Source organism: Odontesthes bonariensis, chromosome 3, assembly GCF_027942865.1.
Source record: "Odontesthes bonariensis isolate fOdoBon6 chromosome 3, fOdoBon6.hap1, whole genome shotgun sequence".
NCBI lineage: Eukaryota > Metazoa > Chordata > Actinopteri > Atheriniformes > Atherinopsidae > Odontesthes > Odontesthes bonariensis.
The window spans coordinates 7,013,902-7,039,277 of record NC_134508.1 but is presented as its reverse complement, the minus strand read 5'-3'; the positions used below and the strand labels follow the sequence as shown (position 1 = coordinate 7,039,277).

General features: G+C 40.3%; 1 protein-coding gene across 2 annotated transcripts in view; it reads right to left on the bottom strand.

The window, feature by feature from the left end:
• The window catches only part of raly (RALY heterogeneous nuclear ribonucleoprotein), a 136,721-nt gene that overhangs the window by 27,378 nt on the left and 83,967 nt on the right, over nt 1-25,376 (bottom strand). For both annotated transcript variants that reach the window (XM_075460163.1, XM_075460164.1), the window contains exons 3-5: nt 18,672-18,744; nt 16,147-16,194; nt 3,647-3,810 (exon numbers count right to left, since the gene is read on the bottom strand). In XM_075460163.1, coding sequence (XP_075316278.1) covers nt 3,647-3,810; nt 16,147-16,194; nt 18,672-18,744 — 285 coding nt within the window. The remainder of the gene's footprint in view (nt 1-3,646; nt 3,811-16,146; nt 16,195-18,671; nt 18,745-25,376) is intronic.

Sequence of the window (25,376 nt, the reverse complement as noted above, 5' to 3'; positions counted from 1 at the left end):
CAGTTTACATGAAAATAATGTATAAACCTGAATAAAAACCCACCTGAAAGCAACATAATTTAAAGCTGAACTTTTCCTTAATTTAATGATGAATGACATTTGATGTCTTACACTAGCTGAAATGTCGATAAATGTTAATAAAAAGATTGGAGAACTGAACACAAATGGAATAATAGAGAAAATACCAAAGTCAAGGCGCTGACAGAGAGGAGCAAATAACATAATGATTCTAGATAATTGCCAAATAATATAAAAGAAACTGGCGTGTACTTTATTTCACATTTCACTTGTTTTTGGTGACTGTGGTGCGTTAATGACTGCAGCCATGAGGAGCTTTTACTGGTAAAGTTTTAATATTTGTCAGAGGATTTTCCTATAAACGTAGGGGATGGCCTCCACAGCCACCGAATTAAAGTAATCTTATTCTTATATGCATATAATAAATTGCTGGAGTATCTTCAATGGTTCATGTGTGAAAATCAGGCTCGTTTTCACAATGTTTAAGGTCAGTTTGTGGCGTCTGTGTGGCATGTGCACAACTCAATAATGAATCATTTTCAGTTTTTTTGAAGACTGAGTATAAATGTTCTCAAGTAACAGGCGGGTTTATAAAGAAAGACCAAGTATGAACGACTAAGTGTGCTTAAGAGTATGTACGCACAAAACATTTCGCGGTTAAATTGTTCCAAGAATTTCTACATGCATGGTCTGAAGAATGCGTGAGGTGTGCACATTCTTCCCTTCTAAATTTCAGTTTGCCTTGGGAAAGGTGTGTGCATCTGGCCCCTGGTGGAGCTATGACAGCTTCTCTTAACGTATGATCCTCTTTCCACTGAGCTTCAAGCCTTTGTCACGAGGTGGCCACATAAAAAAGAAAAACAACCAACTTTCTGGCATAAACAACTTCTGGAAAAGAGGAGAGGAGGACGAATGATGTGATGAGGACATTTGTGACAGCAGAGAACAGCTGGAGCCATGTAACACATCTGGTGGTTGTTTTTTCTCTCAGTTACTATCCACACATTTCACAAACTCAGCTAATTTCCCCTACTTCTTCTTCTACTTTTTGTTGTCTTCCAAATTCTTCTGATTCACTCCCTTTTTCGATCTTTCCTTCCCTCTTTTCACCTATTTACTCTCGTCCGCTTCTCTTTTCTTTACACTCGTTTCTTTTTTCTCCTCTATTATTTCTGAATCATACTCATTCTTCTTTCCTCGTCCTGTTTGCTCTTTGCTTTGCTCTTTTATTTTTCACATTCTCGTTTCTCTCGCCGACTTCTTTTTCTCTCAGCATTGCTCTCCACTGATTTCTTGTCATCCCATATTCTTTTTTTTCCCTTTTTTGTTTATTTCCGTGTTGCTCTTCTCACTTTTTTCTGTGTGTCTATTGGTAAATTCTGTAAATTTGTTCAAAATCATTATTTTTTTATCATTTAAGATCTAAGAAAACATTTAGAGAATCAAAGGACATACTGAATCAAACTAATATGAAAAACATATATTAGCAGACTGGCTAAAAATCCTATCTCAATCTATATCTCAATGGCGAGAATTGTTTTTCTTCAGGTAAAACGGAGGTGCATCACTTTCACTTCAATGTACTTCTTCATCCAGCTGTAAATACACTGAAAAGCTTATGTGTTCTCATTTTATTATGTTAGCATGGAAATAAACAGCATTCTGTGGATAGTGTAGTGGTAAGATTGACAACTTCCATGTGGGTAATCGGGGTTTGAATCCTGACCCCAACACATGAAAAGTACTAACTCCTCCAATAGGGGTCCTTAGGCAAGACCCCCTTACGCTACCTGCCTACCTGGGATATGAGTTTAAGTTGCTTTGGATAAAAGCATCTGCATGATACTACAGTTAGGGATAATAACATATACAATCACATCATCTGCATATGAGTTAATATGGATTATATTGGATAAATGGCATTAAGGAATGCCTGAAACCATGAAGATAATGTCCTGGAAAAAACCTTGGTCCAATCTTTGTATAAAATATATATAATATTCCTCTTTAGCCACATTTTAAACATTACTTTTCTATTGATATTTTTTTCTAGCTATGTAAATACTATCGATGGCGTTGCCTTGGCTTCCAGTTCGAGAATTATTTTTGACCAGGATCTGTCTTTTGACTCAATATCTAAAGCGGGTTTCTATGATCACCTTCTTTCTTCTTTCACCTTCACAATATTGAAGAACAGAAATATTCCTGCCTCAGAGTGAGGCTGAAAAACATTTGTTACTTCAAGGTTGGACAACTGTAATTCTTCATTATCATTATCTCTCCTGAATAAAAGCCTCCATGATTTAAAATGCTGTCTGATGAGAACTAACTGGAGAACTAACACATTTCTCCAGTTTTAGCTTCTCTTCATTGGCTCCCTGTTAAATCTAGAATATAATTTAAAATGATTCTCCTAATTTATAAAGCTCTTAATGACCGAGCGCCATCATATCTTAAAGATCTCAAAGTTTGGTATTTCAACCCTAACCCAATTGGATTATGATTTTATTCAATTGGACTGCATATTTTACAACTTCTTTTGTAAACTGAAGTCATACAAATAAAAATGAATTGAATTGACAATAATAAAAAAAGAAGCTTCTGCTATAACCGCTTACTTGAGTGTAAGCAGGACAAAAACTGATTCAAAGGTGAAAATCAACAGCATTAGAACTATTTCAGCTGCAAAATGCAAGTTCAATGAATACATCAATAAATGCACAAAAAACTGCTTTGTGAGCTCCGCTGAATGAAATTCAGGCATGAACAACAAACACAACATAAAGCTGAGGTCAGATGTGGTGAGAACTGTCAGGGGCGTCAGCGTCTGTCTTCACATCCACAATCACAGCGAGATTTGAGCTGAATGTTTATTGAGCGGGATAGAAAAACTAAAGTGACAGCAGTGGCCCCGATGTTTGAACTCCTCACTAACATGTAGACACAACATTTGAAACACAGATGAAGAGGTCAGAAAGGTGGAGTTAGTGATGGAAGTTTTCAGTAGAACAAATAATAAAAAACACAGAGAAGGCAGAGCGTCCACACAGACATATTGAACTTCCATCAGCAAAAAAAAATTGTAATTTCCTATACATGTATTATATTTTTATTGTTTAGATTCACTTTACTATGTCCACACAATGACTTAATTTAAATATTAATTATTGTCATAAATCATAAAGCTAAAATTAAGCTTTTAATACGAGTCATTTATTTGTTCAAGACGAAAAATATATATATTCAAGGTTGGGAAGAGAGGACATAAAAGAGCACATTGAACAGATCGAGCTACAAAATACTCCATTTAGACTCTTTTTGTTTGGGACCGAGATTCTCATGAGACAGTGGTTTTCAATGTTTACGTATTGCACCTTTAAAAACACATTATAAAGGGCATTTATCTATAGATGCCGCTTTCCAATATTATCCAGTTCTATAATATTTTATATCTTATTCTATGTTGACATAAAGGACAGGAAAAAATGTATCATAAAAAAGGCAACATAACAACAAAAAATCATAATATGGTTCGGAGCTCATCCCAGATCTGCTTGTAAATTCAGCCTGAAGCTTTATGGTCCACAACAAATACAAATTTAATTCATTTATGACAAGAGGAACTCACATCTCTGTTTGTTGCCGTTGGCGGTGGGGAGGACGGAGGCGTTACGTGCGAGAAGTTTGACTGGCAGAGATTTGACCCGTCGTACCAGGGGCACCGCCACTCGAGGACGTTTGACTGGCACCACCCGAGGGACTGGAGACACTCTGCCACGGTACTCAAACAACCTAAGGACAGGGAAGGGGAAGGGCAGATGGCAGGGAGCAAGGGAAGAAAGAGTGCAAATAAAGGTGAGGAGAAGAAGGTTGAAAAGGAGAGCAACAGGCGGAAAAAACTTGGAGGCACAGCCCAAATAGGAAAAAATCGGAAATGGGAGAGGCGAGGAGTGAGAAGAGAAATTAGAAAGAGAGACAGGAATAAAGGCAGGGTTTAAGAATTAAGGAGAGGAGTAAGAGGAGGGCTAAAAAGAAGGCGCTGAGGAGAAGAAAATGGAAAAAACATGATTAATTTCTAAAAAAAAGACTTTGAAACAGAAAAGAAATTATATTTAAAGGTAAACAGCTGCCCTGTATTGTATCTCCCTAAATAAGACCATTTGAAAATGAATATATGTGCAACAACAATAAATTATATTTTTTTCGGTGTCATGCATTCTTTACACAGTGTTAAACACGCAGGCAAAGCAGAGGGTTTAACCTCTCAAATGTTCTTTATTTCTTTATTTTTTTTGGCTTTACTGAACAGTTCCAGGTTTTAGAAGCCTTACATTTCGTAGATTTTCAATCATCCAGGTCAAATTTAATCCTAGGAGCTTGAATAAGGGCAACTGAACTTCTCTTTCAGGTTCTCATCCAAAAAGGGCTTCGGAGGAAAGTGAAAGGTGAAACATTTTCAAGTTGCCTTCATTCAAACTCTTAGGAAAGCGATGAGTCCCCGTGGTTTAAGGACCTGTCGCCTCAGCTTTAAAGCCTCTCTTGCCAAAACTTCACAAAGAAGAACCCGAGATTTTTATCACCCTTCAACGAAGCAGCCAAATATAAAAATCAGAAGTAAATCTCAGCAGCATTTTGCAAAGCATTTCTGAACTGCATGTGCGTAACTTCAAGGACAGACTCTGACGGATCAGACTGAAGAAAGAAATAAAACTCAAACCGCAGGAAATCTCTGTGCATTAGCAGAAGGCTGTTTATTACTGCCTCAGCCTCTTCAGCCTCTTCTTACTCACCCTCTACAGTACATTTGATGCTGGGTCAACCCGACCTTTCCTCCCTCCTAGAACGACTCCCCCCCCCTCCCCTCCACAGCTGTGTTGAAGCCGGAGCAGGATCTCCAGGCTGGGTCTCATCTCTGTGATCGAGGCTTCTACTTTAATTAATTCTGCTCAGTAATTACCATACATGTATAAAGTACTAGCGATTCAGACTTGAGTAGAAGTAGAAGTGCTCTTTAAGCACCGTACTTAAGTGGAAGTACTAAAGTATTAAACATGTTTTGTACTTAAAGCTGCAGTCTGCAACTCTTTTTCAAGCATAATGCCTGGAACTGTCTGGGGATTCTGAAAGTAGTACATTAAATACCCCAATACAAAAAAAATGAGTTCTCTAGGTCCCCTATATGTCCCGCTAGGTCCCTCCAAAGCCAGCAGGTTTGTTTACAAAATTGCAGACCGGACCGGTAAAAGGTAACCAATCAGGTTACGAGCTGGGCTCTGCTGCCTGTCAATCACCGATTGTGCACGCGCGATACAAGGTAGGCTGTCCCCACGCTTATTTATCTAGACTATTGAACATCATTACGGGCTTGTCTACTTACTGTGTCTTCCATGATCGCAAATGACAGGTGAGTTGATGAATGAGGAGTCGTGTACGCGCATCTGGCGTGCACGTAGACGTGCACGAGTTCTCATGTGTTTTGATGGGGCGGGACAGGAAGTTGAATAACTTTTTATTTTTCGGTTAAAAAAATAAGCATTTCTTGCATTTTGTGACTACGGAGGTCACCGTTTTCAACTTCAAGCGTTCTGATAGATCATGTAAACTCTTAAAATGCCAAAAATTAAGACTTTACGTATGACAACAACAAATCCTGCAGACTGCAGCTTTAAGTATTGCAAGTAGTTTATTTTTAAAATTACTACTCAAGTACTGAACGTAAAAGTAAAAGTATTGTGTAATGTAGTTATTAAAGAAATCAGTCGAAAGTTTGAAAATCAAATTGTTTATATTATTCAAAATGTTTGGCTGTAACAGCAGTACAGCGGAATGTACAAGAATGTTTTTATATGTATGTTTGCGTGTTTGTATGCGTGTGGGTGTGTTTGTGCATGAATGAGTGTACGTTTTTATGTGTGTGTGTGCGTTTATAATAACGAGTAACGATGCAGCACATAAAAAATGTATCGGAGTAAAAGTACTAAACTCATTGAAAATATGTACTGAAGTAAAAGTGGAAGTAGGAGCAAAAAATGATACTCCAGTAGAGTACAGATACAGCATTTTAGTACTTAAGTAGAGTAGTGAAGTAGTTCTACTTCGTTACTATACATCTCTGGTAATTACCACCCTGATGTGTTCAACACACTTCTGTTGTTTAGTGGTAACAGCAGGCACCTTCTTTGGCTCCTAACCAACAGGCCGGCATCCCCTTCTGACCTCCCGCTGCACTGAATTCACCTTTGGTTGTGGTATTTACTCTTTTTGTTTTGTTCCAGCAGAGAATGAAATAAACTGAGCAACTGGAGACAATTTTAAGGTGGGATGTGGTGCTCTTTGACCTCATTGGTGCTCACAGTTGCAGTTTAATGAAACCGCCTCCCCCACAGTTCCTGCTTTTGACAGGCACTTAGGTTTAATGCTAAATAATGAGCTGTCTTTAGTTATAGTTTAGCTTAGAATACTTCCCCTGGATAAACATTGAAAAATAATAAACGATTTTAAGGAAAACTGAGATTTGTAGCCAGACTCTTGATATGTTGTCATTTTTCTGCGTGAAAGTTCAGTTTTTCATTCACTAATGATGTTTACTGCACTTATTGAATTAAATATCAGCCCCTCTCAATTCAAAGCTGTCTCCCATTAAAGACAATTGTGACTTGGGTCATTTTAAATCTAACTTGGCAATTTTGAGTATTTACTGCAAATTGCGCCATTTAAATAAGGTGATAGAACGAGCATTGTTATATTTAAGGGTTTATCGCTTCATGAAACGCTCTAAACTGCTGTCCTGTTAACGCAAGAGACGAGGAGAAACCTATACTGTTTTGAGGATTTTTAATATGACCATGATTTGCTTGTTTCACACCCAGAGGGGTGATTTGAGGGGGAATTAAAGCAGTTGCCATCTCTTAAAAACAACCAAAATGGACCCACCATGTTGACCTGCCATTAGTTTGTCTGTGTTTAGCTAAGTGATGTGGGAGCAGTGCTCACCACCCTTGTTCATGAAAGAATATGTAAACAAAAGAAAAAGTCTGATGATGATTTTAGACAAATATATGATAATATGTTCATGATGAAAGATGATGTGCCTTGCCAGAAAAATGTGAATACTTGTTATATTCTAATGAAATAAACATCTCACTTGTTGAAGACCTTTTTTTAACGTGCTAAAACAAAAATAATAACTTTTTAATAATGAACAAAGCCTGTGGACCTGTGGTCATGTTGATAGAACGCTTATTCTTAAAACAAAAAAGTCCTTTTCCAACAGCAAACATGTCACATATCAGGAATCCAGTTAGGGTCAGAAAAGTGAAAGAGATTTCGGGAGAGATATGTGCAACATGGTGATTTAATTCAACCAGTCTGGCATCATTACCCTCCTTTTTGGCTTTAGTGTGTCAAGCTTAATGAGCGATGGACCACCTAAACTCGCCATTCTAACATCAGCAGCTTGTAAAGTATCCGATTTACTGTTTAATCAGACTTCAGGTTAGCTCAGATTTACAGAGGTTCATAATAATATGAAGTCACAAACCTGATAATCACCACCGATAATTTCCCCAGATGGCCAAATGCACTGTGCTTGAACCTCATTATAACAAAGGAATAACAGTAAACCATACTGGACAATATGATCATTTAATACCAGTGGTTGGACAAAACTTTTCCCCTCGCCACAACAGGAAAAGTCCTAATCCTTTGATTTACACATCAAACTTCAATAAATGGATTTAGTTCAATCGCTGCTGAGGCCATGTCAGGTCAGGCTGACTTTTATGTACGGAACAGAGAAATAAAAGGAAGAATGAAAAGAACCACCAATCCTTTGCTCTTAATGGTTCAGGCAGTTATAGGGATGCCCCCATAGATGCCCCCTCCATGTTGAAGTATGCCAAACACATAGACTGTGTTCGAAACCGCATACTTCTCCTACTACTCATACTGATTTTTTTCCGAATGCATACTAGATTTGCCGAAATGTTGGGTATGCATCATGAGGTTGCTACTCATACTCAAACTACCCAAGATGCAACGTAACTGACGTCGCCGATCGTCATTTCTTGTCAAAACGGCAGTTTCAAGCTAGCTACAACGAGGGTAGGTTCTCTTCCTGTTTTCAAAACAAAAGCACCAATTGTATCGTAATGGCTTTCCTTATGATAAAAGGCAACGGGTATTTTATTTTTGTGAAAATAACCGGCAGTGCGTTGCTCAGTGCGGCTAGCTTTAGTAGCGCTGAAGTCGTGGGAACAAAATTGTAAATAGCCGGTATTTTGTTAGGTTTTCAACACGTTGGGAATCTAAACGACTACTTTCTCACCTGAAAATGTTTCAAATGTTGCTAAAGTTTACAGAGTTTAGAGCTTAAGCGAAAACAGCTTCAGTCCGGCTGATTTCGGCTCGGGTAGGAGCGAAATGCATTGTGGGTAAACGCTCTGCATACTGTCTGATCGATGAATATGCAGAATGGAAGTATGTAGTATGTGGTTTCGAACACAGCCATACAACTGGGGTAAGAGCAAAGCATGCTGGGATGATCATATATGGCATCAATTAAATTCAGTCCTATTTATCTGGTACCAATTCATAACAAAAGAAATCATCCCAGGGCCATTACATTGAAAGAAACCCCAACAATTTCCTTTGGGAGGGCAACAATGGGTAGACAGAATCCTCCAATTTGGCCAGGAAATGTACCGAGAAGCTCCAGGAGCATCGAGAACGAAAGAGGGAACTGGCAAGGAGTGTTGGGCCGATGCATAGTCTGCTAACACCAAAACAAAGTCACTCGCTGGTACTATAATTGAGTGCAACAGCGCTCCCTTACAGTGGCAGCCTCCCCCAGCAGGACAGCAGTGGGCCCCGCAAAAACTGCTTTGAAAGGATTTCAAAGAACACGAGTCTAAGGAGGACCCAGCCTTCAAACTCCCCACATACTAATCTGTTGGGATCTGATGGCATTTCTGGGAAGGGAGTTCATATCACAGGGCTGGTTAGCACTGTTGCCTCACAGCAAGAGGGTTCCGGGTTCAATTCCTGGCTGTGTGGAGTTTCCAGGGTGTACCCTGCCTCTTGCCCAATGACGGCTGGGATAGGCTCCAGCCCTCCTGCAACCCTAAAGTGGAGTGAGCAGGTACAGACAATGGATGGATCCACAGATCCCAAAGGATCTGCCAACATTTGATATGCGATATGCGACATCCCAGAGCAACCTCAGATGTTCTTTGACCAAGTCTTGACAGGTCAGAACTGTTTTGACTCGAGAAAAGAGAACCAGTTCAATATCACATGGGTGGTCACAATGTTATTTATGCTAAAGTTTAAGGTTTTAAAGCTTGGCTTTGGTTTAGGGGGATTGTCATCCATATTCCTGTGTAAACAAACAAATATAGTTATTGGCAGAGGGTTATCACCCTTTTGTATCTGTCTGGGCCCGTCCTGGTTCTGCTTTTGATTGTTTTGGCCTCTTTCTGTAGTTTCACTGGGACACTCCTTAATGCTATGGCAACATTTTATTTTATACAATACCGTGCTTCCAACTTTCTGGCAACTGACTGGGGATGGTCTGATCTTGTGTCAATACACAGACTGAGGTTCATAAAGAAATATTCCCAGACTGGCTTGGAAGAACTTGACTGGTCTGACCTTTTGATTGAACCTGAACATCCGCTTTGAGCAAACCTCACTACCTTCACTTCTCTTTGCTCACCAGCAAAGAAACACATTATGAATTCATATCAGACTATATTTTTCCTGAAAATTAGGGCTGGGCAACGATTAAAATGTTTAATCTAATTATTTCCTGATTAATCGCGATTAATCGCATTTGTATGCAAAATCCCAAAATGAATTCAAAAGTACTGTATAGCTTTTAGCATTTAGTTTTATTTTAAATGTGCTGCCATATGAATGAAAGTGCCATAACATTTGTTGTGCAAACACACTTTTAACATCAGCATCTTTCTGTAGTTTTTATGTAGAAGCCTCGCTCCACTGTCTGTTTCCTTGAATGACTTGCTGGTATCAGTTGTGTGTTTTGCCTTTAAGTGATATTTTAGACTGGAACTACTACGCTGAGAAGACAATTCAACTTGGCAGAGTTTACAGATGACTTTGGTTCTGTCGACTCCGCCGTCTGGAAGAACTTTAAAATGAAAATGGCCGAGTAAAAGTTCCGTACCTTTCTCCAGGGTGTCCGCGGGGTCTTAAAAAGTCTAAAATAGTCTTAAAGCGATACAATGTAACTTCTCTAAAAGCCCACTCTGGAGCTCCCCCTACAGGTTTGGAGGTAATGTACGGTTACACTGTCGTAAATACAACACCCTTTCACTTTCACTTTTCACGTTTGTTGACGAACCGGCGAGGAGTCAGAAGGTGCAAGCTATGTCGACCGAGAAGGTAAGAGTAATCAAATGTACCTGGGAGCGTGAGAGGGGTCTATTTTTTTGCGGTAGGTGTGCCAGAAAGCAAGTCGAAGTACTTCCGCTCAGCTCCCGGGCCGCTCCAGCAAAATTACATAGCGCAGTTTTTCCAACTCAGACCCCCGAAGGGCATAGGAGACAGGCCAATCGTAATATTAAAACTCATTCTAGCCGCACAAATTTTTTCAAGCTGTTATTTTAAGGTAGAAATGTTACATAGTATTGCTTTAAATTACACATTTTCAATTTAAGGCCTATAAAGGTCTAAAATATAGAGATATTTTGCACTGTAAGTCTAAAATTGAGTTTGAGTAATTTAAGACCTACGTTTCAATGCAAAATATCGACAAAGGATTAATGTTTTTTGTTTTTTTTTTGACGTCCTTTTCCACGCCGTTTTTTTTCTGTTATGGTGGCAGTTATGGTCCGTGTAGTTTTACATGACGCGTTGCTGTTAGTGGAACGTACAATAATAAAACTACAGATGTGAAACGGAAATGTACTGCCGTCACAGGATGCAGCAGCAATTATTTTGATTCTGTGTGCAAGCAAGGCGGGAATCATTATGAAGTAGGCTCCGAATGGCAGGAGATGGGGAAGTGTAAATTCAACGAGAATTGGCTCTCAAGGGAAGAGTTTGCAGACTGGCTAAAACGTGTCCCCGCTGACGATAGTGAGGCATATTGCACGTTCTGCAAAATAACGCTTAAACTCGGGACCCTGGGCATCAAGGCACTGGAGTCTCACACGAAATCCAGCAAACACCAGGAGTCGGCAAACGCGGCACAAAATTCCCACGGAATTGCCCAGCTTAGAAGCATGTAAAATAATGAAATTAATGGATGTATATATGTTTGTTTCATTGACAATAAATGGCAACTGACTGCAATCTGGCTTTGTTATTTCTTTTTTTAATACTTTGTGAAGGTCTTAAATTTAACCCATGATGGTCTAAAAAAGGTCTAAAAAAGTCTAAAATTGCACTTGTTAAAACCTGCAGACACCCTGTTTCTCCATGCTTGGTGGATCCACCAATTACTTTCTTTTCCGGTTCCGCAGCAGACAGCAACAGACTTTTACAAAATAAAAGCCTGTGAGCAACAGAGTTTTACAATAATAAAATAAATAATAAAACCTGCACTCATACGCGATAAAATATTTATCGCGTTAAAGAATTAACGAGTTAAAGGATAAGACCGTTTTTTTGACATTGGGCCCTTGATTTCACATTATAACATGATGTTCTACTCACCCCTGCTTGTTGTTGGTCATTTGGAGCTGTTCCGAAGATATTCGAGAGGCGTCTGGCTGCTCTCTTGAGATATTCGGCCATGAAACGGTTTCCTATGGGCAAGCTTATACAGGCACAAACTATGCTGTTTATAATTTATTAATTACTGTACACTAGCACTGATAACGTGGAGGTGCGTCGCTTACTTAAAAAAATCCGGGTTACTGTAATTTTGATTTTTTTGTCGTAAAGTGGGTATTACTGACGTCCTCGTTGTGCTACTGCCACAGACAGCCCACAGACCTGCTGCCTATTTATTCATTCGGCTAAAATTCAAAATTAGTAACCCGGATTTTTTTAAGTAAGCGACGCACCTCCACGTTATCAGTGCTAGTGTACAGTAATTAATAAATTATAAACAGCATAGTTTGTGCCTGTATAAGCTTGCCCATAGGCAACCGTTTCATGGCCGAATATCTCAAGAGAGCAGCCAGACGCCTCGCGAATATCTTCGGAACAGCTCCAAATGACCAACAACAAGCAGGGGTGAGTAGAACATCATGTTATAATGTGAAATCAAGGGCCCAATGTCAAAAAAACGGTCTTATCCTTTAACTCGCCCAGTCCTACAGAAAATACTATCAAAACATCAAATGAGGGAACATAGTTAGGAAGAATGACATTTCAGCTTTTTAATAGAGTCTCGAAGCTTGTGGAATCTATTCCATGGCAGGTTGAAGCTGTTGTGGTGGCTCGTGGCAGCAGAACACTTTCAAATCACTTTGTGCAGCTCCAAAATTATGGAATGAACTGCCGCTGCACATTAGACAGGCCTCCTCACTGTCTAATGTTAAAACTCTTCCTAAAACGCACATCTTTTCTTTGGCTTTTAACACCTCTTAGGTTGTTGGTTTTATGTGCACAGATATTTTATCTGGGGTGGACTGTCTATTCATTTATTTATTATTATTTATTATTTATTATCTTATTGTGTTTATTCTATTGTACAGCACTTTGGAAACCTTTGTGGTTATTTAAACTGCTTTATAAATAAAATGGATTGGATTGTGTTGGCTTTTCCTTTAATCTGTCACGTGTAGTTTAAATGCCAATTCAAAGTTTGCAGAGTTTGCTGGTGGTGGGGATGCCTTACACGTCCATATGGTCTACTAGGATTCTGCTCTGTTGAGTATGTTCTAGAAAACAATAACTTTTCTAATTATTTCTGCCTCATTTCCATACATTATCAATTCGGCCACATGCGAAGCATGAAAGCTCACAGGTTCTGTGCGTTCTCATTTCCAAACCGATGTAAATCATCACAGGGGTCATGAGACGACAAACCCATCCCACATATTCACAAAAGGTCTTTGATGCATTGAGTTCTGCTGAGTTAAATTAATTCACAGTCATCTTTCGTCAGTTATCCTGAAGAGACAGAACAAAGGGCTCAGAGTAAAAAAAAATAAAGAACCCTGCGTTGAATAATTTACAGAAATGTTGATCCCCAATCGAGCTAAATTGAGAAAGTACAGCCCTTGTTGAGCATGAGTATGTCACAAAAAATAATCTGTGCACTAATTACCTTGTGACCTCACCCGATACTTTGGGCTGATATTGCTAGAATTCAAACACATTTAATGTAAATCGCTGACGTCACCGTGTACATGTTCATATCTTTTGTTATAGTAGTACAAATATAATGAACTTTAAAAATACACCGAAAGATCACCATGTAAACTGTAAGTGTGTGGTTTACTGTAATTCACCTACTAACCCTTTATAATTTGAAATTCGACTTGTTCAACCTCGATTTCTGTGGCTTTGTACATTTAACTTCTGCCTTCAATGCCACCAGGCATTTGCGAGTCAAAGCAGTGCATTTGTTGAAAGCTTCGAGAAAAATCAGGCTAGTCTGTTTTCGTTTGTGGGAGCGTAGTCACGCCATCCTTTTGAAATAATAATCTGTGCAATGTCACACTTGCGGTTTTGGAGTGAAAGCAAAGGACTTGGTCACATGCCTGAGGAGGGATGGAAAGGAATTGCAGTCGTTACAGAAAGTATCTCAGCACTGCAAAGTCGCACGCTGGCTCAAAAAGGAGCTGCCATGTGCTAAACACCCATGATGGTCAAACACTGTTTGATCTGAGTAAGAACAGGCAAAATAACTGGCATGCTGGTGCATAATTCAGAGAATTAAGTGACACCACGACTCATTTCGCCTGGAAGATGGACAAACCACGAATCAATGCGTTGGGCTGTTTAATGTCTAAACAGACAAAGCTTGATACATTTCGACAGGAGTCAAAAGAGCTTTTGCAAGATTTGTTTTTCTCCCACAAGCACGCCAATCTTTTGTGAAATACTAAACCTCAGTTATTTCAAAACCTCTGCCTACAATGACACTAAATAACCCCAGATTGTTGTTTTTTTCTCAGGGTGAATGGAGACGGATTATGTGTTGACTTAATATTTCGTATCATCCAGATTTCTGATTGGCTGGGCATCAGTGTCATCTGTTCTGCTCTTAAAAACGATGTAAATTCAACATTAAAAAAAGGCCCACTGTGGACATCCATGCATCTCTTAAATCACTATCATAAATATCTGTGTCCACAAACCTTGAACTCCCACAAAAATCAGCTGAAGCTTTCATGTGTGGGTCCAAAGTTTTGGGATGGGATTACTTTAATAATAGCTTTCACCTGGTCTTGCCAGCACAGTAACAATTACCACATGGTGGCGTGACCTCAGAGGTCAGTGTAATTACATTTTACCGCTGATCATTAATTGGTCTCCATCATGTAGACTACATCTTGGATCAAACTGGACATTTTCTGTCCTGATCAGGTTCAGGTTTTACCTGCAGATCAGATTCTGCAGGTAAAATTGCAATAATAAGGTGACTTGACTTTGACTTGACTTGACTTGCCCAAGAAAAAATTACTTGGGACTTACTTGAGACTAGAAAGCTAAGACTTGAGACTTACTTGAGACTTGCACATGTGTGACTTGGTCCCATCTCTAATATGTATATATAAAAATCCATGAAGCAAAGAATGAAAGCATATAAATGTCTTGGTGTAAAAGATGGATTTGTTTGGTGACAAAGACTGAAAACGACATTCTGGCTGTATTCAGACATGTTCATACCGGCATCTTTTACTTTATTCAAACTTTTGTAATGAAAACTATAAACTCATATTGAAAGTATGCAGTCCATGTAAATATATGAGCACAGCTGTGAGACCGTTCGGATGTTTTGGGGATAATATTTGCCTCTTTTTATGGTTTCTATGAAGCTTTTTCCCATTATCACCTCAGGTTTTAACATTGGGAAAACATTTGACTTGTAAACTTGGGGATTAGAATTAAAAAGGCAGTTTACAAGTGCGATTTAACCAAGCATCAAAAACATTAACTTGTTAACTAAAACTGTAAGTGTCCCTTTTCTCCACACATTTCACTTGCAGAATAAACTTGCTCTTCTCTTGATCTGCTTTTGGTTGCAGCTGGAGTGGATCAGTCAGTGCCTTTTTATTCCTAGTCACCGATTACAAAGATCTATCCCCAACTACCTCTTGGCACTTCCTTCATAGACTAATTTTTTTTTCTCACTTGCCAACAGCACCCAGGATTGGTAGCTTCAAAGTGTTGAGCTCACCTACATTTAATCATCATAGCATTAATGGGTTTGTACCAAAACATTATGTCTACAGAAAGTTAAACCTATTATTTTTTGAAAATACCACTCAGTTTCCATTCATTTACCCATTTTTTAGACGAGGTGTTTTAAACAGGACAAAAAAAATCCTGAAAATCAAACAATTTAAACATTTTTCCACCGACAAATATTATAGTAATATGATAGTTAAACTTTTGTATTTGATTGTTATGTCTCTGTTTAATTGACTGATATTGAAGTTAAATTTCCCCCAACCTTGTAGACCTTAGCTACACAAAGCCAATCTGACACACTGCCAGAATGTCCAAAAACTACATTTAATTTAGAAATTCTATTTGAAATGTTCTTGATTCAGTTGGCAGTTTTTGGTCATTGTGCATCACACCTGGTTAAAAATCTATCCATCCTGAAATCCACACGCCGTGCTGAAGTCTAAATGAATGTTGCCAACTTGAACTGTAGAACACTTGCTTCTATCAGAGCGATCATCTTTGGTTATTGTTAAAGATACTTTCTGCATTCTTGCCCTGGTCAAATCTGTTTTTCCCTTTCCATGTTCACATTCTGTAACAACAGGCCAATAAAGTATTCTAAAACCATATTTGCTCTGTTGTTATTGATGGACAGAGACATATTTAACTGGTATCAGGTTGAACAATAATTTGCCTTGGGACTCTGAGTGGTTCTTAACCTTCTGCTAATAGCTGAAAACACAGGAGCCAAAAGATAATGTGTTTATACCCTGAGTACAGCTGTGCTGGCTCTATATGCTGTATCCTTCTTACCTGTCATAGAAGTCTTCTCTGTAGTAATCATAGTCAAACTCATATCCACTGAGGGGGGAAAGCACAACAGAAGATTGTGACTAATTCAGGTTTTTTTTAATGATTTGAGCATAACAAATTTTTTTTTTTTTAAATATTACATGAGAACAAAAGCTTTTTGGGCTTTCCATGCAGTCTACAAATGAATTTTTTTTTAATTTATTCAACTGTTAAAGCGAGAGAGAAAGAAACCCCAACAAACTTCATCTCACCCCAAGAGACAGAAAGAGAGGCATGCAAATGAGAAAAATCTGGCAACAGAGTCCTCAGGAATGCTATGCTGTGTATTTACTGCTAACCGACACATTTACAAGATTCCAGTTAGCGTGCATGGACTTTCAGCACGTTTATGGGATAAACATTTCTTAAATACGAGAGTTTAGCAACAGAATTTGTGGATAAAAGCACTGAGTTCGACAGAGCTCTTTTTAATGAAACGTGTGAATAAATAAGTAAATAATAGCGTCACAGACACAGTAATGTAATCACTTTTTTGTTGTAAATTTGATTAATTGAATCAAGCCACTGCAACTTGTAAGTAATGACCAAACCTGGAGTGAATTAGACATTGTTAGCTTTCTACACAGCTTTCAGAACTTTTGCTCGATAAAGAAAGTGAATTATTTCTGATGTTTTGTTGACTGAATTTCCACTTCTGTAAGAATGACTCATTGCAGCGACATTTGAGCAGATTGACTGATTCATCCTTATTGTTTGAAACACAACACTTAGCATGTTGTGTGCAGAAATGCAGAAAGGTTAGAATTTTCCCTGTTGTAAAAAAAGGTGTACACAGGTGATAATATTAAAGGAAAACTTGTATGATATGCAATGAATATGGGCTTAAAATGCAACTTCTCTGTTTCAGAGCGCTCACATAAAAACTGGAGCAGGAACTCTTTATTTTAAAGAAAACCGATTCATGGATAGGTTTACTCATTCTGTGAATCTGTGAATAAATCAAAATGGTTTGCATCCAGCTGAACTGGAATATTGTAAATGTAAACCACCAGCATGTGTGAGTGAAACAGCACATGATAAAGCAGCAGAAATAGAATAAAGTCAGGTAGTATTAACATTAGAAGGGCTTATATCAAATGTTTGGTACGTGGTGCGATTAAAAAGGGGACACTGGTGACCTCTGCAACATAGAAAGCCCTGAACGTCCACAGGAGACAATGATTACAGGATCTGAGAAACCCCCTCACAACATCCAGCCAAGTGAAGAACATTCTGCACGAGGTACGTATTTCACTGTGCAGGTCTACCGTAACAAAGAGACTTCACAGCAGCATACAGGCGGATTTTACATTCTTAAAAAGCCAGAGCAGTTGTGGAACAGTGTTCTTTGGACAGATCAAACTATGAGTAAAATGTACCAGAATGAGTGGGGGTGGGGGGAGTACAGAATAAAAGGTCATTTAGATCGGCTCATGTCTGTAAAACCCACTGAGGCAGTGTGATGGCATGGGTCCGCTTGGCTTGCGGTGGCACCAGGTCACCAGTGTTTATCGATGTGCCAGAAGACAGAGGCAGAGGGATGAAATGTGAAGTGCATAGGGATAAACCGTCTGCTCAGATTTAAAGGGATAGCTCGCCTCTTTTGACATGAAGCTGTATGACATCCCATTTTAGCAACATCATTTATGAACATTTTTTTACCCCCTGCTGCGTCCTGTGAGCCGAGTTCCAGCCTCGTTTTGGTGTTGACGAAGGTAGTCCGGCTAGTTGGCTGGGGTTTAAAAAATAAAGCGTCTTGCTTCTCAAAACAATATGCGTTCAAAAGAGTAATACATTTGCATCACAAAATCGTCCATCCAGAAAAAGTCAGACCTCACATCGCTTGACGCTATTTCTCTCTACCTTCGTATCACTACGGGCTGTGTAAACTGTGCAAACCGAAGTGCTGACCGAGCAGTCCCCTGCTTCCGAGCAGGAAACACCGTAACAGGCGCGGCTGTCGGCAGGTGGCTGAACGCATTGATATCAAGGGAGGCAAAAATAGCGCCAAGCGATGTGAGGTCTGACTTTTTCTGGATGGACGATTTTGTGATATTTTAAGCCCCAGCCAACTAGCCGGACTACCTTCATCAACACCAAAACGAGGCTGGAACTCTGCTCACAGGACGCAGCAGGGGGTAAGAAAATGTTCATAAATGATATTGCTAATATGGGATGTCATACAGCTTCATGTCAAAAGAGGCGAACTATCCCTTTAACCTAATGTTGCATTTTCAATTTGACTGTACAGATGACCCAAAACATATGGGTGGCACCTTTTTAAAAGGTACATAAGTGGAATATTCTGTCATGGCAAACACCTGAAATCAGCTGCATTTAAGTTGATGCAGACACAACTTTACCTAAAGTTAGTTAGTTAAAGTTGCCTGGTTTGTGCTTGACATCTTATCTTATTAGAAATGAGTGACCGACGGAGTGTCATGCTGATTGATCAAGGAATAAATTCAGTAAATGTCTGTGTATACCTGTAGAGAGAAGCAGCTGATCTCTTCAGGCCTTTGGGTCTGTGTGGCCTTGGTTCTCCTGCCATGTTAATGTCTGAGGGAAAAACAGAAAAGAGAAAATGCAGTATGAAATATATCACTTGCAAAGTAGTCGAGTATATATACATCGATACTGCAACATTGAAAACTTGCAGTCAAGTTCAAACATTCAGACAACACGATTTATTGTATTTTTTAGAAGGCACTGGATGTGTTATCTGGGGATTTCCACAAGAGGACGCTGTTGAGCCAATCCAAAACATCTGTAGGCCACCTTTAGTGCCTGCTGTCAGCGCAGTCGGTCAGCCAGCTCCCTCTGGCAATCGTGGCATCATGCCAACCTGCCATTCATTAATGATCAAAAGGGAGCAATATTCCCAGCTGGATCTGAGAGTTAAGCACAAGTCTGTACAGTCTGGTACAATGAAGCTGTATTCTGTTCAGTCCATATTCAAACCAATCATTCTCATACACTAATTTATATGAATACGTATTATATGTATTATATCACAGAATTATACGGAATGGAGCATGAATAGGAGATAGGTGAGATAGGAAGCAGCGACCAGTGAAGCAGAAGCAGTTCAAGTGCTTAAAACGGTAATGAAGAGTTATCACTGCGGCGTAGAGTTTAGCAAGTTGACGGCTGAGGAGGAAAAGCTGCTGATAAATCTTGTTGTTGTTGCCAAATGGAAAAAGAAACTCTTATTTATATTTGACACAATGTATCGTACTGGCGGCCTGTCCAGGGTGTACCCCGCCTCTTGCCCATTGACTGCTGGGATAGGCTCCAGCCCCCCCGCAACCCGACCGACGGATTTAGAGGTATAGAAAATGGATGGATGGATGGACAATGTATCGTTGTTGACTATTATGAATGAAGAAAACCACACAGAGTCACACAAGAGCAGATTCCTATTATGTGATCATAACACTCAGAGGAGTATGTGGCTTTCCACCTGACATGGTGGGTGGTTAATGGTTTTACTATAAACAGAGGTGAGAAAAAAAAATGCGCCAGTGATTCACCATCCATCCATTTTCTGTCTAGTTTATGGTCCCCGGGGGGACCAGAGCCTATGGCAGTATGCACTGGATGAAAGGCAGAAAACTCCATGCACAGTTCATTAGTTTATCACACTTTCCAGCTCACCTATAGCAACCTGCATAACAATGGGTTGTGCATGAAAGCCGCGGTATCTGTTAGAGAGCCACATAGACACAGGTGATGACTTGAAAGGTGAAAGATTTGGTTATTTTTATACATTTTAAAGGGCGTCAATAATGAACATCCTTCCCTTATGCAGTATATATGAACTGCATTAGAGCAGTGACTCTTCACTTACCTGACCTGATAGTAGACATGATTGTTTATTCTTTTCCTCCCTGATTTAGTGTGTTGAAACAAGACGTACATTAAGAGGAATAAAACACCAAAAGTAACTTATGTAACCATTGTTACAGGGCTGTGGTGGAAAAGTGGACCCTGTCCAGTTCAGCAAACCTGCATGTGGACTCATTTCCAAGAACAAATTTATAAGGAGAAAAAGTTGGATCAAACACATTTTCCACAGAAAAGGCACCAGATTTGGATGATGTTATGTTCATGTGTTCATTGGGCGTCATCTTTGCACATCATTCCCATACTATTGCACCGAGCCAGTAAAGTATTGATCAGTAAATGTCTCTGGTCAGCAGCAGATAACAGCAGACTTTTATTACCCACAGTAACATGCCACACTTGTCATTGATGTAATATTTCTACAGCACTGTTCAAAAATCTCGAGCTAACCCTTATTTCTTGTTTATTCAGCTGCCAAGGAGCCATTTTCTTGTACTCGGAAAAATCTTCACAAGGTCACTTTCAAAGTGTTTCTTTAACATTGTTGGCTTTTTCACTCATTTTCAGTCTTGTACCTAACCATTTTCACATGACTGTGGTTTTTTATCATTCTTATCATTCAAGCATAAAAAAGCCCCCAAATCAATGGATGAAACACTGTTGCGTCTACACACAAAAGACACTTTAGCAAAGAACCATATTCCCCAAGCAAAAGATGAAGAATTCATTGGGGACTTTGGTTTTTTGCATAATAAATCAAGTTTTAAATAAGAATAAAAGTCATGCAAATGTCACAGCAAACACCAGACGCTGTTATCATCAAATTATGATGTGAATGGTTACCAGTGGGCATAGCAAGTCTATTGGCCAATGATGTGATAATGCTTCTTGAAAGCTGAACTCAAGGTTATGTTATGTGCATTGTATGGTACAGCATCATACAATGCACCATATTCATGATTCTGTTGTTGTCCGGGCTGTAAGACAGCTGCAGTACATCCAGAACGCTGCTGCTCGAGTCCTGACTAGAACCAGGAAATACGACCATATTAGTCCAGTGCTCAGGCCTCTGCACTGGCTTCCTGTCGCTCAGAGAATAGACTTTAAGGCTACGTGCCCACGGCAACGCTCTGAAGCATAAACGCAGATGTCCGTTTTTTTCCTCCACAATTTATCTGCGTTCGCAAGAGCTCTTGGGGGTGGATATCTGTCGATCCATGGGAACAGGGAAAACGTATAAAACTCATAAAACTCGCAGTTTGCCGATGTAGTATGCACGCCCCGGACGTAGGTGGCAGTAGCAACAATACCTTTGGTATTGTTATATGAGTTATATTGTTATATATTAATAAATATGAGAAATGCCTGTTTTGTGGCTACTTCCTCCGCGTCAGTTGGAAGAAAATGGCGAAGCGCGGCGGCAACAACAGTACGCCTTCAAACTTTGTTTGGACAGATGATGAGGTCCAGTTGCTCCTGAACACAACACTGAACTACAAAGCCAGGAAGGCAGTGGATAATGTGGATTGGGAGAGTGTCCAAAATAAATATAGTGAGATATGGTTGTCGTTCATGGAGAACTACCCACTTAACGTGTGCAAAAAACGCACTTCTGCGTTTTGAACTGTTCCTACGGCGACGAGAGGTTGGATCGTTTTCAAGATCTCCACTCTGGAGGGCGTTTGCGTTTTCTCCGTTTTGAACTCCTAAAAACGCCGTTGCCGTGTGCAAGATGGCACATCTGTCGAAATGTTCTGCGTTTATCTGTCGTTACCGTTGTCGTGGGCACGTAGCCTAAAACAGCTCTGCTTGTGTACAAGTCTCTTCATGGTCAAGCGCCAAAGTACATCTCTGACATGTTAGAGCCATATGAACCAACTCGGGCTCTGAGAACCTCAGGGAGGGGTCTGCTGCTGGTGCCCAGAGTCAGGACTGAACAAGGTGAGGCTGCGTTTCAGTTTTATGCTCCTAAAATCTGGAACAGTCTTCCAGAAGATGTGAGACAGGCCTCAACTCTGACAATAGCCGCATTTGGACGGAGCAGTTCTATGAATGGTTCAGCTCGAATTTCGTTCTTAATACTGCCCTTCCCCAGGGGAACTGTTTCAGTTTGCATTCGCACATTAGTCGGGACCTGATAGGGACGTGTTACTTTAGCACCACACAAAACAAAACCCACGAAAAGTAAAGAGAGAAGAAAAAAACACCACCAAGAAGCTAATGTGTCCGTGTCGTATGAGGAAACATTTCAGCCGTGGCAACATGACAAGGGGCGGAGCTACCAACCACCAAACACCTCCGTCAGATGTGTTCCTATAGAAACCAGAACAGACCCAGCTGAGGAGAAGGAGCTGAAATGGTTCCAGGAACTGAGGGCCGTGGTCCCGAGTTCCTGTATGTGCGAATGCGGGAAAAAACGGCCCCGTTCCTGAAAAGGTTAAAGGAACTGCCAAAGGTTCCTACATATGCCTAATGTTTAAACCCAGGCTGAAAACAGTTGTATTTGGCAGTGCATATGACAACTGAAAGTATTTCATCTGCACTCTTCGCTTTTAATTTAATTAATTATGTTGCTGTAAGGCACTTTGAACTGCCTTGTGTACGAATTGTGCTCTACAAATAAACTTGCCTTGCCTTCTGCTGGAGACAGAACGTGGATATTATATAAGTTTTTAGGTATCTTTAAAAGATTATGCATACTTTACAAAAAAATAAAGCATGTTGAAAATTGAATAGAATTTTCTGTCAAACAAATTGATATAAGAACATAAAACGAGATATTGGAGCATCATGTCTTTGAAAGTGCTGGGAGATGGAGAAAAACAGATTAAGTAGTGTGGATAGTGAAGATATGGATGGAAAGATGAGGATGGATAGAAAGTTTTTAGCAAGCACAGACTGAGAATCCAAGCCTTTTACCTTCACCGAGAAGGAGATTAGGTGTGCGAGCGTTTCCTCCAGTGTGTGTGTGTTGTAGGCATTGATCCAGAACTCTGGTGACAGGTAGGTATTGAAATGACAGCAGTGCATTGGTTTGCATGAGGACACACTCACATACACATTTTCATCGAACCAAAAATTATTGACCATCCTCTTTGTGACCTAGGAGAAAAAAAATCCAAACTGCTCAAGTGGCTCATTGACGTTACCTGCAGGGTCATGCTATTCAGAGAGCAACTCCGGGGCTACAGCACACACACAAAAACATTTTATTGACTCTTCTTATGTCGTCTTGGGTAGCAGGTCTGTTAAGTCTATTCAAAAACACTTAATTCTTCCTCTAAATGAGAAATTTGAATTCGCCATCGATTTTACAAACACTTTATAAATCAATACTCATCTGCTGTCATTATCTTGAAACACTCAGGTTTCATTGGTATCTTTGTGTTTTCAATGTCTTGCACATTATGACACAAACTACTTTGATATAGTACTTTTAAATTGCTCTACTTTACTAAAAGAAAACATCTTAATTATTTTGTAAATCTTAGGCCTGCAGAGTTACTGTGTTCATTTAAACTGTCTCACAAAACTCAGTCCAGCCATTGTCTATCCATAATAATCATATCTAAGTTTTATGAATACATTTATTTTCACCCATCCATCCATTCGTTTGTTCATCCATCCATCCACCTTTGCTCCAACTTGCCAGCAATTGTGAACAAAAAAAACCAAGATTCCCTAAACTCATCCGCTTGAACCAGAGATTCATCCCCGACCTGGGAATCATGACCTTGAATTCAAACCACTCCAGTGCATGCTGAGGGTCACAGTTTGAAGCCAACAGAACTAAATCAACCTGAAAAACGCAGCAAAGCAACCCTGGAGTTCCCAAAGCCACACGTCCTCCTCTCTGCAACTATGCCTCGAAATCCTGTCCAAGAACACCACTAACAGAACTCATGACAAATTTCTTCTACACATCATTTATTTATTTATTTAGTTTTTTTTAAAAGGTACCTCCCGGCCCTGCTTTTCCTTTTTGAGCCATTGAATGGTTTGCCAGAATATCCACGAGGCCAACCAAAAATCCTTCTCCAAGACTTCGCAAAATTCCTCCCCAGCTAGAGTTTTATCTCCTGTAACAACCAATGCTGCAGCCGTATTGGCTACTAGATACCTGTCAGCTGCTTCAGATAACCTCCTGTATAATCAGCTTGATGGTTTCCCTCACCAGCTTGTCTTTAAGTTCCAAATCTGATGACCTTCTAGCTTTAGTTTCTGCATCTGTAACAGAGACCCTGAACATGGCCCATTTAGATTCTATATCCCCAACCTCCCCCTGTAGGTGAGAAAAACTCTCCTGGAGGTGTGTTTATTAAAGATCTAACAAACAGGGGCCTCTGTCTGCCAGTTGACACCCTGCCCCTATCCTCCTCCAATTGTTTCCTCCTTTCAGGTGGTGAGTGTGATCCTGTGGTGTGGCTTCTTTGGGCTGAGCCTGATGGAGCCCCAGAAGCCGAGGCTCAGCTTTCAGGTGCCCACTAATGAGCTCCCTACAAGGCCATGGCTCCTGGGTGGTGCTCCAGTTTTCCTTTTCCAGGTGAGTTGGCGTTAACTCCCTGGTGTCGCTCCATCAACGTCTTTGAATTGATCTTCTTCCGACCCTCTCCTAATACTGAGTGAAATGGTCCGTGTATCCTGACTAGTGTTGCACCGATACCGATACCAGTATCGGGCGGGGCCCTGATCGGCACTAAAATGGTGGTATCGGTATCGGCGAGTACCAACAAATAGGGCGCCATTTCTGATACTTGTATGACACTTGAACGTCTCACGACACTCGCTACACTGTGTTGTGATCACTGTGCAGTTATCGCTATTGGCCTGCTCCAAACCAATGAGAGCGGGCCAATAGCCGCTCTTAACCAATGCCGGGGCAGCTTTTTCTATGTGTGAGGAGCAAGACGTCTGGCAACACGGCACTCTGTCAGCTGGGGAGGGTGCCGTTCGCAGTCATCTAGAGCTGCCGGCGACGAAGACAGCTAGCCAGGGGGAGTTTGCAGCGCGAGTGTTAGGAGGGGAGGCTGGGTGCCTCCTGTAGTCAAAACAGGGTGCACAATAGAGAGTGCTGGGCCGCCATCGCTCCCTGTGCGGTCGTGACAGCGCACTACCAGCCGACAGCCAGTTACCGTCTTCGCCGTCCAGCAAAGCCCCGGGGAGTTGGACGGCGGCACAAGCTCAGACCCCGGGGGAGGGTCTCGCCAAGTGGGCGAGTTAAGTATTCCTCTCCTTTTAACTTCGTGTTTATGTATAGGTCGGCCTATTGTTATGTGGTATTGATTGGTGGGGTTGCGTGGGGAGGAGTGACGGGTCTGTGGTTAAACGGGCGCCATATGCTGCAG